The sequence below is a fragment of the Aspergillus puulaauensis genome, chromosome 7, assembly GCF_016861865.1.
Source record: "Aspergillus puulaauensis MK2 DNA, chromosome 7, nearly complete sequence".
NCBI lineage: Eukaryota > Fungi > Ascomycota > Eurotiomycetes > Eurotiales > Aspergillaceae > Aspergillus > Aspergillus puulaauensis.
The window spans coordinates 2798021-2814884 of NC_054863.1; the positions used below are offsets into that span (position 1 = coordinate 2798021).

Below are 16864 nucleotides of genomic sequence, written 5' to 3' on the forward strand. Positions count from 1 at the left end.
CTTGTAATTATATATCCTGTACTTGAAATATGGAGGACCATGTATCCCCTGGTGGTAACATTATGCTCTTCCTCCCTAATTTTGTTTTGTTAACCTGCGTAATCCGTCCGCTAGGGATATGTCCAAATATATACATCCGTAACCCCCGACACTGGCCGTAATGGGGAGCATCTACAACCGCAGTTTTGACAGTTTCAATTTAAAATACCTTATTTCCCCTGCTAGAAATCATTGGCACCCTGAGAGCGTTACATCGATGTTTTGTTGATTATTACCGACGACTCGAAATAGTATCCGCCATAACCAAACGCTAAAGCTACCTTACTATATATACTTCAAATTCCCGTGAATAGACCATATACTATCTCCCAAGATACCATTCGAACGTCCCTTTCCAAGTGAGTCATTGATTGAACTCCAACTCCGAGGAGTCCGGTGTGATCTCGATACAACTATGCCTCCACCTATTTGCTGGTTTGTGATATAAGTAAGGGTAACCGAAGTAAGCTGGAGTAGCCCAGGTTCCTACGGCAGTATTAGCACCTAATGCACCTGATATTGAATTGGGATTATAGCACGTGGAAACTTGTGAGATGAAATGGATGCATGGTGGGCGTTAACCATAGCATACATAGTATGTGGGAAACATGCCTCTTGGGACCCGTTAGGCAATCGATAATTGATTTTATTCTGACGAGGAATAGAAAAGGGTAAGACAGGACTAGAAAGACCGTTACGCAACTGTGCCTACGTGTGTTACGGAATATTTGAATTTAGCTATAGTATAGACAGAGTGTACTTCAGGGCTGGTTGGTAGGCCTACAGGGACGGAGGGAGAGAAGGGGTATACAGGACATTTCCACTCAGAGTGTTTCTGGAAAAGAGGGTGGATAATTGGGCAGTTAGTAGTTCGCCGGGTAAACGTGTTGGCTAGCTAGCTAGCTACTTGACTGCATTGACAACATTACAAGAAGGGAGGGATGAGTTCGTATTGGAAACCTTACTACATGCAGTGCGCTGCACCTTGGGTAGGTATTGCATTTTCTGGACCTCGTAGCTGGCTGCGCCGCGGACACTGATGTTGATCGAGTTATCCAGCACATGCCATGCCTCTGGAATAGCAGGGAAAGTGAGTAGGAGCACAGCTGCTTGTGAAAGGAATGCCCTTTATACCCTGAATAGCGCTGCCGGGCACTACTTGGATGTCGACACTCTATTTTGAGTAAACGTGTGGCCATTGACGTGCTGATTGGGTTCAATTGAATGGGGTATTCTATATATATACCTACGTATATCAGACCTACCGAGTATGTATGCATTTATTTCGCCAGATGAACAGTTGAGCTGCACAGATGGGGGAAGGTCGTGCGGTTTTTGTCGGTGGAATGTACCTTACCTCACTTTGCCTCGCTTATTACATGCTCAACCCTGGAGATGGATGGGGGGACAGATGGCGCTGTCGAACATGGGGTACCAATATCCATCTTTGAAGTTTTTACCTCCTTCAGTGGCAGAGTGCGGATAGAAACTTATACCGTAGGGCCAAATCGCTGCCCCTGTTCTGTATTGCCCTAGCAAGGCTAGCGAGACCAAAAGGCCACCCAGTTGACCGGCTGGCTGAACAAAGGTAGAGGTCTGTATGCCCATCGATCACTCGCACTCTATGGCCTGGCCTAGATCATGGATCTATAAGGAAGGGACAGAACACAGTCCGGTGGAATGTCGGCATCTGGTTATGTCTGCGTCCAGTTCTGATCATGTGAACATGTACATGTGCTTGAGGTATTTGATTCATGCAACGCTGCCGAGGAGGCTGAGAGACAGTGCGGTCTCGACGCTAGGTTGCTCGGCCAAGTCGACCGAGAGCATCGGCATGCCGCAAGGGGCTGTCCGACCTAGTTTGAAAGCTCCGGTCGCACCCGCAGAGCGAGAGCTAGGTTCCTGGGTAGGACTGCAGAAGAGCATTGACGAGGCAAGGGGTTCAATTTTGTAATAGCGCGGTGCTCTGCGAGTTGGGTGCTTGGACTCTGGGTCTAGATTAGAGACGCACGAAAGGGTATGTACCTAATAGAAGGGAGCAGATGCATGATCTCGAGTGGTCATGTCGTAGTTCGATTGTTGAAGTGTACGAACGTTCCATGCGAAGTTTTGCCACTGGATGGACGGGTGAAAAGAGTGACAAATAGTCGGGCACTAGTTCGTCGAGCAGAATTCGGGAATAAAGCCATTTTTGGTCGTCAGTGGAGATGCTAGGGGCGCGGCTTGACACTGGAGTCGAAGGTACGAGGCACGGGGCGACTGAGACGGGGAGTTGCGTGGCGCGAGAACGGAGTAAAGCGTGACAAGGCATCTAGAACCAAGACCATCAGGGGCGACTGAGCTTCTGAAGGCACCCAAGCTGAACAGGTTTGAGACATCAGGAGTCGCGGCATCAATGCTCAGGGTAGATTGATATTCGGCCTGTATCAACACTAAGATTGTCATCAAGATAAGCGTGCGCCTCCACGGACCACGAGGCATGCCAATAATAAACCCGTCCTGCTTGTGCGATGTCAAGCTTGCTCCAAGGGTTCTTGGATGTCCTCTTATCCAACACCCCTGGCGAAATAACGCGATATGAGAGGCGCATGGTTGGCGGACGAGTATGGCTCATACCTCACTAAAATGACGACATTTGAGGTTAATCGAGAAATCGTTCCAGAAGGGCCAGCTCCGTGGGGGTGCATCTGATGACCGCGACGATTACTGGACTAGATGGACGGCTGCAATGCACCTGCGAGACAGTCCGTGAGCGATGGGGAAATTCGTATGGGTCGCCAATGGTCAATTCTTTGTGTGTATTCGTGGCTGGAAGTCGATGAAGCCAGGGTTGGGGCTGAGAGGTCCAAGGTAGCTAGAACTCTCGGGGCGAACGATCTGGACTGGGCTCCTCGGAGATTGTGCCCTGTCACACCATTTTCGTATCGTGGTTATTGCTGGACTCGAGAATGTCGCCTGGACTATACAGCTCTGTACCACTGCAGCGATGTGATCAGCAAGGGCCCATAAAATATGGTCATGTCACACCCGTTGTGCATTTTCTGGGGAATGGTTCAAGAAGGCGGACGTCAAGCTGATCGCAGCTGTTCCTGAGCATCACTGTCGAATTTTCTGAATTTTGGTGATTTTGGGTATACCAACGGGGAAGCGCAGAGGACGCGGCGCAGGAAAGAATGATGACGCGATTTAGGGGCTGATGAGGTGACCGGCGGTGGTGGAGAGCGCAGGGTTCGCCAGCCATTCCTGCGGGCGCTTGGCCGGGCCCCAGTCCACCTGTCCACTCTGCCTCGAGATGAAGGAATCTCAATCAAGGCGCCTGCATACGAGCGAGCGACGCCGGGCGTTTCATTTGGCTGCTCATGGTGTCTCATTCGTAAACGATGCCCGGTGCGGTAACAACCATGAAGATGAATCTCGCCCAGCATGACGGGATCCCCAGGGTTTGGGCGTGCAGTGCCAAGCCTTGGATTCTGCCAGCGATCGAAGCCATGCAGTTATCCTGGGCCAGTGTCCAGTTGTACTCCCACGAGGCAGTGTCACTCGAGCAAGTCACACTGGGAGTGGGCGAACACAAAGACCCCGCTGCCGGGTGACAGTGGCCGTCCGGCGTCGACATCATCGCTGCGACTGTCGAGGAGTCTACTCAGAACAGCGAGAGATAATCAGAATATTCAAAAATAAAAATGCAGTTCCACACGTGGGGAAATCGAGCTTTCACCATCTGTCTGGCCGATGGCGTGTTCTGTGCTGCCTCCCATTGGCTGGCCGGCTTTTCTACAGTGCTGATTGGCCGGGTGGCCGGGCCTGAGAGGGCGGTGGCAGGCGGCAGAATGGGCGGTTTTCCACCCTGCCCGAGCTGTGTATCAACAACAGTTGCTCCCCAAGACCCCTCATTTCGCTGCAATCCAGCCAGATCTCCTGCGCGATGACGCCGGATTCTGCAGATGAGCGCCTCCAGATGACCCGATGCTCAAAGTCACACCGTAAGCGCAGTTCTTGGGCAAGATCCTGGCGTGCAAGCTGCAAAATGCAACCATGGGTGGGCTCCGCTCCAGACCAGCGGCGATGAATGATAATCCCGCTAACAGAGATGGATGGGCCTTATTACGCCAGCGTCTTCACCAAGCTTAAACGCCTGTTGTCCACTGTCAACGCTCGGCAACAGGCCACTGACGATCCTTTCCACGCCCTTGCCCTCTTCCCGCTTGCTTTTTTCTGCTGCGTGGCCCGGGGTCGGAATTGTATTTGTGTGACAACCATTATTGCCCGAGCGTTAGAGACTTAGAGTGGACTTAGAGTGGATTGTCCGACTGTGGGACATCCGCATTCCGCAGTCATGCAGTTTCCGCCGTTATCAAACTGATTCGCCTCATGCTTGTGTGCAGTGCCGCAGCTCCTGCTCCTCCCCCCCACAGACTCCCGTCTCTCAAGATCTCCTTGCGCCGCCGCCGCCAAAAAAAGCCTAAAAGACATAGATCCGTCCGTCCCTGTCCTGGAACTGCTCGACCTTTTTTTCTTTTTTTCCAACAACTCGTTGCTGTGGACATCTGGCTGCCTCCTCTTCATTCTTCTCTTTCTAGTGTCCCGGTACTTTGTGGCATCCCTTCTCAAACTCTGTACTCCGTACGCCACGACCTGTGCCCCCCCGTCTGCCGGCCACTCAACTTGCACCGGTGCATATTCCGTTCCATCTTAGACTTGCTCAATCCCCTTAGCTGGTGGCTTGATCGTCTCGTTTGGGTTTGACTTTACGAGATCTTTTTCGTGGGGGAACCCTGAAGTCGCATTTACAGCTCTGAATCACGACATCGCCTTAGTCTGCCGTGATTCATTTAAAAGCCACTTTCGCGCAATTTCCTCACCTCTCATCCATCCTCTGGACATGGCCAGCCAGCTCGCTTAAATATACTGATTGTTCCGGCCCCATCACGAGCGAATCGTGCGGATTTGTTTTAACTTTATTTCCTTCGCTTTTGCAATTCACCATCTGGTTGCAATTTGTCGTCAGACCCTCCAGAGGTCCAGCGAACGACGGCCCCCAGTGTTCGCGCTGAACATATATTCCTTTACTGCCCCCATTCGCAGTCCTGACGGTCTCGTCAACCCAACATGCCTAACGAATTTGGCTCAAAAGTTGGCCATGGAGTCGCCAAGACCCTGGGACTCAAGCTTCCTGAGAAGCAGCAACATGACCCTGTCACTCGTGGCGAGTCGACATTTTCTGTCGGCACCATCGAAACACACTCTTATGTCGAGCCCGAGCCCACCGTCGGGGAATGGTTTGCAGAAATCACCCCAAGCTGGCAGCAAGTCGGACTTTACTTCTATCGACTTTTCCCTTTCCTGGCCTGGATCACACGTTACAACAGACAGTGGCTCATTGGAGACATGGTCGCTGGTATCACTGTTGGCGCTGTTGTCGTTCCCCAAGGAATGGCCTACGCCAAACTTGCGGAGCTGCCCGTCGAATACGGACTGTATTCCTCCTTCATGGGGGTTCTGATCTACTGGTTCTTCGCAACGTCCAAAGATATAACCATTGGCGTACGTATCACACTTACCCTTTACTTGGTTGTCACTAGCTAATCAATGCATCTAGCCTGTTGCTGTTATGTCTACACTCGTCGGAAAGATTGTTATACAGGCCCAGGAGACGACTAATGTGGAGCCTCATATTATTGCCTCTTGTCTAGCAGTTATCTGCGGTGCAATTGTTTGCGCCCTCGGTCTCCTCCGTCTCGGCTTTATTGTTGATTTTATTCCCTTGCCAGCCATTACCGCCTTCATGACTGGTTCCGCCGTCAATATCATCTCTGGCCAGGTTTCTACCATGCTTGGTGAGCAAGGTGATGTCAATACCAGAGGAGCTACTTACATGACCATCATTCAAACCCTCAGGGAGCTTCCGACTGCCGGCCTGGATGCTGCCATGGGTGTCACTGCTTGCGCCATGTTGTACATTATCCGCTTTGCTTGCAATATTGCGGCAAAAAAGCAACCCCACCGTGCTAAGTTCTGGTTCTTCGTCTCTACGCTACGCACTGTCTTCGTGATTCTGTTCTACACCATGATCAGTGCGGCGGTAAACCTTCATCGGAGGGATAATCCGGCGTTCAAGGTTCTGGAAACTGTTCCCCGTGGTAAGATAGTCCTACAAGCGCTCACTTGGCTGTTGATGCTTACTATACTTCAGGCTTCCAGCACGCTGCTGTTCCTACCGTCAATGCCGAGATTATCAAGACCTTCGCTAGCGAACTGCCCGCGGCTGTTATTGTCCTTCTCATTGAACACATTGCCATTTCCAAGTCGTTCGGACGTGTTAACAACTACACCATCGACCCCTCCCAGGAATTGGTTGCTATTGGCGTGTCCAACTTGCTCGGTCCCTTCCTCGGTGGCTACCCTGCCACTGGATCCTTTTCACGAACTGCAATCAAGTCAAAGGCAGGTGTCCGAACCCCGCTAGCCGGTGTCATTACTGCCGTTGTGGTTCTCCTCGCCATCTATGCTTTACCCGCCCTTTTCTGGTACATACCAAGTGCATCTTTAGCTGGTGTGATCATCCACGCTGTCGGCGACTTGATTACCCCTCCCAACGTTGTTTACCAGTTCTATCGCGTCTCACCCCTCGACTGTTTGATCTTCTTCATTGGTGTCATTGTTACCGTCTTCACCACAATTGAGATTGGTGTTTACTGCACTGTCTGTATATCGGTAGCGATACTTTTGTTCCGCGTTGCAAAGGCCCGCGGCGAATTTCTGGGCCGTGTCACTATTCATTCTGTTATCGGAGATCACAATTTGGAGGAACCCCAACCGGCCCTTGGCGGTGACACTGACCGCGTACGCTCGATCTTCCTTCCCCTTAATCATGCCGACGGTTCCAACCCCGACATCCAAGTCGAACAACCGTTGCCGGGTATCTTTATCTATCGCTTGTCCGAGGGCTTCAACTACCCGAACGCCAACCATTACACCGACTACCTGGTTGATGCCCTCTTCAAAAAGACCCGTCGTACCAACCCCTTCTCCTACGGCAAACCCGGTGACCGCCCCTGGAATGACCCAGGTCCTCGCAAAGGGAAGGCGGAAGAGGATCGATCTCATCTTCCGCTCCTTAAGGCGATCATTCTTGACTTCTCGGCTGTCAACAATGTTGACGCCACATCGGTGCAGAACCTGATCGATGTTCGCAACCAACTTGATATTTATACGGCCCCTCGCACGGTACAGTGGCATTTCGCCCACGTAAAGAACCGCTGGACAAAGCGGGCTCTTGTCGCCGCTGGCTTCGGGTACCCTACCCCCACCTCGGATGACGGCTTCCACCGCTGGAAGCCCATTTTCAGTGTGTCGGAAATTGAAGGCCGGTCCTCAGCCGCCGCCCACGCCGAGCTGGTCACCAACGAGCAGACTCGCCAGGCGAGCGCCCACGGCGGGAACGACTTGGAAAGCGGCATGAAGCGTACCTCGCACGCCGTCGAGCGCGAGACGCACGGCATCGAAGAAGAATCATCCAACTCTAGCGTTGGCGAAGACAAGCTGCAGCGCGACCTGAAGGATAGCAAGGCGTACCGAACTCCCCGCCAATTGGCTGTGGTGCAGGGCGTCAACCGGCCATTTTTCCACATCGACATCAGCAGTGCGGTGGAGAGCGCCTTGGCGAACTCTCAGGAAGAGGAGCCTCCTTCGTACAGCTGATTTTAGCGTCTATGCATGCGTTATCATCCTCCCTGGATGGAGATTTGAGCTTGAGTTAATTCTCGGGAGTTTCCTATTATTCACTTATGTACTCTTCCTATTACCCATCTTGTTAATGATTTGTGGAGCGAGTGATTGTTGATCTAATCTGTCTTTTTCTACTCCTGATCTTGGGTTTTGGAACCATTTGACGTCACATTCACCGTCGCTACGAATACCCCTTGCAGCCTCTGAGCTGTTTAAGCACATATATAGACCAATTGAGATTTATACCCATAATGAATACTGCTCAGTAGTCATTTTACTATAACTTAAGCAGAATTTCTAACCAAACCTTAAATCACGCCTCCTGCACCTCAGAGCCCTAATTGAAATTAGCTCATTGAAGTGGAGATGGGGTGTTAAATTTCCTAGTTGTGCTAAGCCCGGGCGTGGGCAAGTATTACTCTGTTCATCTGTTTGGGATTGCTACAATATTCAGAACTGCCGATGGCAGCAGTTACGAGTTATCAAGACTAGACTTGAATACATATTACAGCACCGGAATGCAGACCCCAACGAGGAAATTGCTGGCGAGAGCAGAAGTACGGCCAGCTTCAGATAGTAAAGGAGGCCTGTATCTATTGATTTGAGTTATCTACAATATTAATATGATATGTGCGTATAGATCCATCTATCAATCCATATTTAACTCAGTTTCTATGTAGCCCCTCAGCATCAGAAGCTCCACCCCATTTGATGAAGTGCATCCAGCATCCCCTGTAAATCGAACCGGTTCACTTCCTCTCCATCTTCATATCCAGAAAATGCTCGCTCGACATGTTCGTCCTCTGTCGGGAACGTGAGAGATAAAGGGAGATTCTCATTCTCTGCGTACTCCCTCTCAAAGGCCTCCACTTCTGTCAATAATACACAAGCCGCAACAACACGGAAACTCTTTAGCCCATCCCACCCCCGCCGTTTATGACCGGAACGCGAACCCGACCCTCGCTCGTCCGTCTCCCCCGCAACATGTAAACAGGCAAGACAGCGCTCGAGCGAGTCAAATTCACTTGCGTACCCTGTAAGCGGACCAGGCTGACACATCTGCTCCATGATCCAAGAGGCGATGCGATCGAATTCGTCTTTTAGTTTTATGGACCGCTCGCGCTGGCGCTGGGTTTGTACGCCGCTGTTGTTGAGGATCTGGCCGATGAAGACTTCGAGCTCGGTTATAGGGTGGACTGGGTGTTCGGAGAAGTTGGCCATTGCGGTGAACATTGCGTCTTCGTAGCTAAAACGCCAGGATGTATTAGTAGGGCATATCATGTGGGGAGGTTATTGGGAAGGGATAGTTACGCTGCGCGGAGCTGCCGAGCTGTTTCGACGTGGTGCTGCCAGTTCACCGATGCACCGAGTTCTATGCACCGTGTTGTTAGGTCGTCGATGAGCTCCTCCCAGACAGCCGCCGGGTGCGGTGCCACTGTACTGCGTATTTCTTCGTTCCAGATCTTGTGTTCGTCGATTCCGCGGTAAAGCTTGCCCAGGACCTTTTCGGACCGGTAGTACATATGGACTGGCGCGGAGTCGATTTCGTCGTCTGGGTATGGGTGGACATATCGGGCTTCTAGCTGGATATCTTGTTTATCGTGGATGCGTGCGAGTGGCCCTGGGGCGAGGCTGTTTGATTGTTAGCTTTTGGATATACGGTTAGAGAAGGGAACATTACAAGTCTGGTCTGTTGCGGTTGACATTGGGCATTTCTTCGAGCTTCACCGGCACACCAGTCTTTGAGAAGTCAACTGCAGTAGAATGAAGTTGTGCTAGCTTCCTGCAGTCAGAGTGTAATGTCCCCATTTCCATCTGGTCTGCGAGGATCATGTGCTTCGTGGCAATAACACCAAGTTTGTCGGACTGCATGAACTCGACAAAGAACTCAGCCATGTCCTCTCTTGTTACAGCTCGCCCGATGTCCTTGGGTGGGACACGGGGATAGTCTGCGGGGGCATATATCCGTTTTGGCCTAGCTTCCGGGTCCCAGATGATGTTGTATAAGTCGCCATCTAGGTCTCCGCCGCTGAGTTGACTGGGGAGATCCCGGGTACCTTTCTTGCTGAAGATGATGCAGTTCTTGTGTTCTCGGAGTGGGTGGCCGGCAGGGGGAAGTACGTGATGCGGATATTGGATGTCGCCGACATGTAGGGCCGGGGAGCGGGTGACGAGTAGCCGGCAGTGTTCTGGTGGGTGTGAGAACCGACCGTCATGAGTTTCATAGGTAACAAAGACCTCGTTTTCACCTAGAAAGCCGGTTTCGTCCATGATCCCGAATAATGTAACCCCCTTATCCACTGGGATGCGGGCTTTGTGCTTTAGAAGCCGCAGTTCGCGGAGTACGACGGCCTCGACGATGGATCGGAGAAAAGGGACCTCTTTGTAGCTCAGCTTCAATCGATTGAATAGCAAGAACAGCCGGAAGATCCGAACGCAATGACCAACACCTGCAGATTTAATAAAATTTGCAGTGTTCTTGGTGGTTGCAGTAGCCTTCCGTAGCTGATCTATGCGCAGTCCTTGTAGTTTAAAGAACCACTGCTCTGAAACGCCCATGTCCTCCATTATTTTGATAATCTGCCGGTTCAAGACCAAGGGGATGGGCTTTGATCCAGTGTCGCAAATCTCTAGGTTATGCCTGTCTTCTGCGTCGAATTTCACCATTGAAGGCCTAACTCGGATCTGAAAACCCTTAAGGGAGGGATCGAGAGATAGCATGCCCTTTGCACCGCCCATCCGAATCTGGAAGCAAGTTGGCAGTCCCTTTCTGAGCGGTAAACTGGCATGGATCGCAGTGGTTGCATCTTTGGATATGGTTCCTACACCGTCGCTGAAGACTCGATTTTCGGTTTCGACATCGGGTATTTGGTACACGGAGACGTTGTGTTCCTTGAGGTTTACAGCGAAGGGCGTGTCGGAGAAAGCTTGTCCAATTCTGGCGGCACATCGAGCTGGTGAGGTTATGTTGGAGAAAGTGCCGATGGCCTTGATGATTGTGAAGTAGGTCTGTAGGTTCTCGTCATCGTCGACGAATGGGGCTGAGAACTATGGTAGAGAACTCGAGTAAGTTGTGATTCTGTGTGAAAGGTGAGTGGTACGAAGAGTAATGGCTCAAACTTACCCAGGACGAGTGAGATCTGAGGGACGAATGAGAAAAACCCAGAAAGGTGTAAACGCGGCCTGCAATCTGAATCCCGTCTTGAAAGACGCCTTTGAACCTTGCAAAAATCTCCTTATTGTTGACCCGGGGACTGAAATGAAGATCCTGCCCGTTCTCATCGCAGAATTGGACGCGGATGAAATACTCGTGGTGGTTTGGGAATCGCCGCAGAATTCTATTCAAAGGCTCGGCTTCTGGGCCGTGCAATGTGATGCGTGAGGGGGTGACCATCACTTTGTGTATGTACGCCATATGAGGAGATGGTCGGAAGAGACTGTCGGCCTGGATCACACCATCATGGAGCTCCTGGTCACTACCGGTGATCATCTCGAGCAAACCGTTGACCGTAAATTCAGCGGTGTTTCCAAACGGGGAAGGCCAGCCTATCAGATTGAAGAGCCTTTTGAGAGAGTTCACCGAGATTGGCCGTTTTCCTGCCTGTTTTCTTGCCTTGAAGATGGTTACTAACTTTACTCCCAGCCCAACGACTATATGCGGAGGGAGGTATGCATTATAGACCAGTGCCTGAAGTTGGAAAAGGACCCCAAAAGGCAGAATTCCGCCGTGAGTATGAGTCTTTAGAAACGCCATGAAGGTCGACAGCCCGATTTCATAGTTGGGTAACGAGTGATAGCTATGACGGATGACAGCCAAGTCCCACTCGGTGAGCTGATTCATCTTAGTTTGGAAGTCGACTGGGGAAACTCCAAACTCATATACAAGGCATTGGCCAACGTATTTAGGGTGCGCGTCCCCAAGGGAAGGGAGACGGACATAGGAATTGTCTTCGCGGCGAAAAAACGATGGAACATCGGTCGTGGTAACAAGGATCCTAGAACTAGGTGTGGTCCACACGACTTCAAAGACCGTGTTTAGAGGAATTCGTATGATTCTTCCATCGCCGAGCTCAGCAATGATATTGCGTCTTTTAAAAGTGACGCTGCCGCACTCCACCGGCCATTCCACTTCAGGGGCGAATTCGAACTTTCCCAAGTCAAACCTGGTGTAGCCACAAGAGACCTCGATCATCCTGAATGAGATGGAGTTCCCTTGCTCTTCGATCACTCGGGTTGGATTGACTCGCTCCTGTGCTTCGTGAGCTAGGTGTCGGAGGGTGTAACCGTCCGGGTCTCGGTTGCTCTTCTTGCAGAATACATGGAATCCCAGTAGCATCAAGCGTGATCTGAGTCGGGTATAGCCCTCCTGATGTTCCTCTCCGTGAGAATTCAGAAAACGCTCGCCATCAACCTGGTTTAGGAAGACGATGTGCCCAAACCGTTTCTTTCGTGGTTTCTCACAGTTCCAGTCGAGAATAGCGAGAGTCCTGATGAAAGGTGCAAGCTGGTCCTTCAAGCCGTCCTTGCTGAGGTCGGGGGGAAGGTTGTGTAGAAATACCTCCATCCTGGTGACTCTATGATCAGAGGCTGTTGGGGTTGATATAAAGACAAGAAACTCGAGGAAGATGAGATGAGCTCAGCTCATTTTGCGGGGAAGATGGCGGGGGTTGGGTACGGGTCGTTGGCAAGGTGTCGATGGATTGAAGAAATGAGAGACAGACACTCGACTAAATCGATAGATGATGGAAAGAGCTACGAGAGTGCGTGGTGGGAGACGGTCTATAATGGGGGAGAGATGTGTTAGTGTGAGAGGAAGTGAGGCCGTGAATATAGAAGTAAACGGATTGCTTGGCAGCCGCGCGTGGTTGACTGGTCAGATTCATTGTGATTGTCGCGAGTGGGCGTGATCAATCCACACCAACCCCCCCTTCACCTCTCTCTTCTCTCTTCTCTCTTCCATCTCATCTCATCTCCTACGTCTTGCTTCAATCTCCATCTCTTTCCCGCCCGCCAGCTATCTTATCAACCACTGCCAACACGGGGGTTCGACATCATGTATTACGACGACGAGGAGTACGAGTATGAGTGTGCGTCTTGTAGTATGGAGTTTACATACAAAGAGGACTGCGAAGAACATATGGACGACTATGGCCACTGGCCTGAATGCGAGGTTTGCCCAGCCACCTTTCGCAGCCAGCGTGCCTGCAACCAGCACATGAACGCCCGTGGACACTGGGCTCCTCGCTACGATTGCGAAACTTGCACCAGAACCTTTCGCCTCCAAGGCGCAGCGACTCAGCATATGAACGCTACGAGGCATTGGGCACCGAAAATCCCCTGCGAGACCTGTAGCAACAAGTTCCATACCCAGTCTGCTGCCGACCAGCATATGAAAGCATTAAGTCACTACCGGAACTACTGCAAAAGCTGTGACCGACGATTCGATAATGAAAATAACTTGCGCATGGTATGCCTATAAATCTGTTGTAGCAGCCTCTTTCCGAAACGATTGATCCTGACAATGCCCCGTAGCACCTCCGGTCGAAGATCCACAAGGGTCGCGACATCTCCTGCCCCTTTTGCAAGGTCGGGTATACCACTGCGAGCGGCCTCAGTCACCATCTTGAAACAAGCTCCTGTCCCAGTGCCCCTTATTTGAGCCGCGAAACGATCTACCGGATGGTCCGCGAGCGAGATCCAAACGGCGTTATTACCCACAAACAGATTGGATGGGTGGAAGAGAAAAATGCCGCCTACTCCGCTAACCTGCGCTCTTGGAACGGCAATGGCTATGAGTGCTATTTATGTCACCGGCAGTTCAGATCGCTAACTGCTCTAAACCAGCACCTGAATTCTTCTGCGCATAAACAGCAAGTTTACCATTGTCCCAATGCTGGATGTGTGAAACCGTTTGCTGCTTTGGCTGGACTATTTAACCATCTCGAAAGTGAATCGTGCTCCTTCATGAGATTCGAAAGGGTGCAGCAATCAGTTAGTGAGGTATTCCAGGGAGGCCGTCTTATTGCATTCTGATCCTTTCAAAAGCCGGCAGCGACTGGCAATTCCTGGAGAACTGCGCAGGCCACGGTCGTATATGGATGAATAGCGATAGAGACCAAAGATTAGTAAATTGATGGAGTTATATGTCGTCTGGTAAACAAAACAGTTACTTCAACCGCGGTCCGATTTCACACCACCATAACAGTTGTTGAGAACGACACTCAAAAAAGGCATGCTCCTGATGTTATTTGACATGGAGGGGCGATATTTGACAGGGCTCCAAAAATACTCAGACTTGTCAGCTCGGACTTAGACTATTGCCAGCTGATATCGGGCTGTGGACAATGTCTCCCGATCCCTCCACATCCCCGGCCATTTGGTGCGGGGGAGCTTCATCAACATCAATATTAATATATTAATACTTCTCCATTCCGTACCTCAGGTCCACGTTCGGGCTGCAAACCGACAGCTTGCATCAGATGCATCATGGCCACTCCCCACACGCCCGTCTCCGAGGGCGGGCTATCTAACCGCAATCTCTACCAATGCGGCACATGCTCGCAGTCCTATACACGCCTTGACCATCTGGCACGCCATGTCCGATCACGTAGGTTACCGTTTATTCCAGCTAGGCCTTACTGACGCCCGCAGACACACAGGAAAAACCATATCAATGCCCTACGTGCGGGAAACGGTTTGGTAGAATGTATATCTTCCTTTCCGCTGCAAAAGCCCTAACTTAGCTGACAGTATAGTAGCGACCTGCTGAGCCGGCATTCGGCTCTCCATACCACAGACCGTGACTCCGCCCCTAAGAAGCGCCGCGGTAATCAGAATCCTGCAGTACGGGCTTCTCAGGCATGCTGCGCCTGCGCTGAGCACCATCTTCGCTGTGATGAACAGAAGCCCTGTGGCCGATGTCGACGTAGGAAAGTCCCCTGCGTACTGCCATCTAAAGCGACGGGTGGAGGTATGTCTAATAGGCTGTATGAGCCAGCGATACCTCCAGAGCAGAATGCAGAAGAAGGCGCTTTTATCAGCCCTGTCGACTCTCTAGCAGGCCAGTCCTGGTCGGAACAGACGCACCAAGTAATAGACGATATCAATGTCTCGCACGACTTTTCTAGTCTTGTCGAAGACAGTAGAGACTTTTTGACGACTGCTCCAGATCCACTGAGTGGTACCAGGACACCCCGGGGCCTGATGACTTTCGGCTTGGAGACGGATCTCGACCTGAGTATTATAGACCTGCACTTCCTGGATTCGTATAACAGCCAGATCCCGTTCGAGTTTGAAGAGCTCGTGCCTACATTATCGGATACTATTCAGGATAATGGTGTAGAATACAGCGATGCTAGAGAGGAGAGGACTTCCCAAAGACTTAAATGGCGCTTCGTGCCGGCTCCTCAAGACCATGGATATTGTGAACATGACAACCTCCTCCTACCAGCCCAGACAGACCCATCGTCAACGCCCCAGAGCCTAGTCGGAGTCGCCAACCAAACGACAACAGAAAAGCTCGATCTCTCCTCGCGAGACCGGATCCTCAGCATCGTTCTCAGCCAACTGAAACATCCGATCTCGGCCGCAGTGCACTCGTTCCCGTCAACGGAATTTCTGGATAGCCTCATCCGATACTACATGACCGCCCCACTGTCCACCGCCAGCTCATGGATTCACCGAGCGGGGTTTCAGCCTCGGAAGGCCTGCCCAGAGCTCCTTTTAGCCATGGCAGGTGCGGGCGCAGTGTTGACGCCAGATGCATCTCTACGAAAGCTCGGATTCGCGATGGAAGAGGTTGTTCGTCTACAGCTGCCGGGTGTATTTGAAGAAGACAACCAGAGGATACATGACCTAGAGCTACTACAGGCATACCTCATATATCTCGAGGTCGGCCTATGGAGTGGGAATACCCGCAAGATCGAGCTGTCCGATGCGTTCCGGCAACCGTTAATCACAATGGTGCGTCGTCGAGGGATGTTCCACCACTCTGCGTATCCTGCTATCTCGGTAGCCATCGACGAGACTGGAGATAGCTTGCAAGAAAAGTGGCACGAGTGGATCGGACAGGAATCCTACAAGCGACTCGCGTTTCATTTGCTGCGTCTGGATGCAGAGCTGTCGATGGCCCTTCTTACCAACCCTGTATTATCCTACGCTGAGGTCTGCCTCCCTCTTCCGGCTCCAGAACAGCTCTGGCTTGCAGATAACCCTTTTACATGGAGGAATCTATATTGCAAGATATACGCCCCTGGTGCCCCGCGCGCCCCAACCCTAACCGAGTGCATAGCCAACATGGACCTGATCGAGTGTAACAAAGATATAATCGACAAGCAGCTATCATGCGCTGCACTGCCCAACGCGCTCTGGGGTACAGTTTGGGAATACCGACAGTTCAGCACAGTCCTCGGCACGCAATCTCGTTACTGGGATAATGGTCTGTTGATGGCATCGCGGGCGCAACAAATCACCAAGATCCTCGAATACTTCCACCTGCAGCATAAGAGTGAAAGTGGAATCATCCTCCATTTTATCCTCATGCATATGAACATGTCTCTTGAGGATATCCAGTCACTCGCTACGTGTGACGACCCAATCCGGGCCTGCGATGAACAACCACTCTTGGGTGTTAAGTCGTGGTGTAAATCCAGAGAGGCCCGCCAGGCTGTCTGGCACGCCAGTCAGATTATTCGTGAACTAAAACATCTACCGTTTCAAGGCATCCGAGACTTCAAGGCTATTGCTCTGTACCACGCAAGCCTGGTGCTATGGGCTTATGGCATGGCTGGGACTGATTCCATGCACTCGGAAGGTTCAAATATCTGGCTGGATGGGGAGGAGGATACGGATACCCAGAGGTATATTGCCCTGAGCCGCGGAATGCCGGTTATACAGGGAGGGCTTGACGGGACTTTCATTGCGTTGAGCCAGCCACGACGGGCTCTCGAGACGATGATTTATCTGTTGCAGTCGAATAGTCATTCAGAGCCTGGAGCGCAACCGCCGCCTCTGGTTGCAAATTTGATTCTTATTTTAGGGAAGCTTCGAGATGTAAGCAGGTAGTTGCGAATATGATATCCAGATTTAATGCGCTGCC

General features: G+C 51.4%; 5 protein-coding genes across 5 annotated transcripts; 3 read left to right on the forward strand and 2 right to left on the reverse strand.

Moving 5' to 3' along the window:
- Positions 1 to 2193: 2193 nt before the first annotated feature.
- On the reverse strand, positions 2194 to 2520 carry APUU_71058A (uncharacterized protein; the record flags this gene model as incomplete). The annotated part of the gene is made up of 1 exon (XM_041696000.1): positions 2194 to 2520. One exon carries the CDS (start codon positions 2518 to 2520, stop codon positions 2194 to 2196), a length of 327 nt encoding a protein of 108 aa, XP_041561674.1.
- A 2628-nt stretch (positions 2521 to 5148) lies between these two features.
- SUL2 (SLC26/SulP family anion transporter) lies at positions 5149 to 7740 on the forward strand (the record flags this gene model as incomplete). The annotated part of the gene is made up of 3 exons (XM_041696001.1): positions 5149 to 5583; positions 5639 to 6179; positions 6233 to 7740. 3 exons carry the CDS (start codon positions 5149 to 5151, stop codon positions 7738 to 7740), a joined length of 2484 nt encoding a protein of 827 aa, XP_041561675.1.
- A 717-nt stretch (positions 7741 to 8457) lies between these two features.
- APUU_71060A (RNA dependent RNA polymerase) lies at positions 8458 to 12331 on the reverse strand (the record flags this gene model as incomplete). The annotated part of the gene is made up of 4 exons (XM_041696003.1): positions 8458 to 9013; positions 9079 to 9399; positions 9449 to 10815; positions 10892 to 12331. 4 exons carry the CDS (start codon positions 12329 to 12331, stop codon positions 8458 to 8460), a joined length of 3684 nt encoding a protein of 1227 aa, XP_041561676.1.
- Positions 12332 to 12820: 489 nt separating this feature from the next.
- On the forward strand, positions 12821 to 13800 carry APUU_71061S (C2H2-type zinc finger protein; the record flags this gene model as incomplete). The annotated part of the gene is made up of 2 exons (XM_041696004.1): positions 12821 to 13234; positions 13300 to 13800. The coding sequence occupies 2 exons, from the start codon at positions 12821 to 12823 to the stop codon at positions 13798 to 13800; spliced, it is 915 nt and encodes a 304-aa protein (XP_041561677.1).
- A 453-nt stretch (positions 13801 to 14253) lies between these two features.
- Positions 14254 to 16830, forward strand: APUU_71062S (C6 transcription factor RegA; the record flags this gene model as incomplete). Its single annotated transcript, XM_041696005.1, has 3 exons — positions 14254 to 14374; positions 14419 to 14473; positions 14523 to 16830. 3 exons carry the CDS (start codon positions 14254 to 14256, stop codon positions 16828 to 16830), a joined length of 2484 nt encoding a protein of 827 aa, XP_041561678.1.
- Positions 16831 to 16864: the final 34 nt, after the last annotated feature.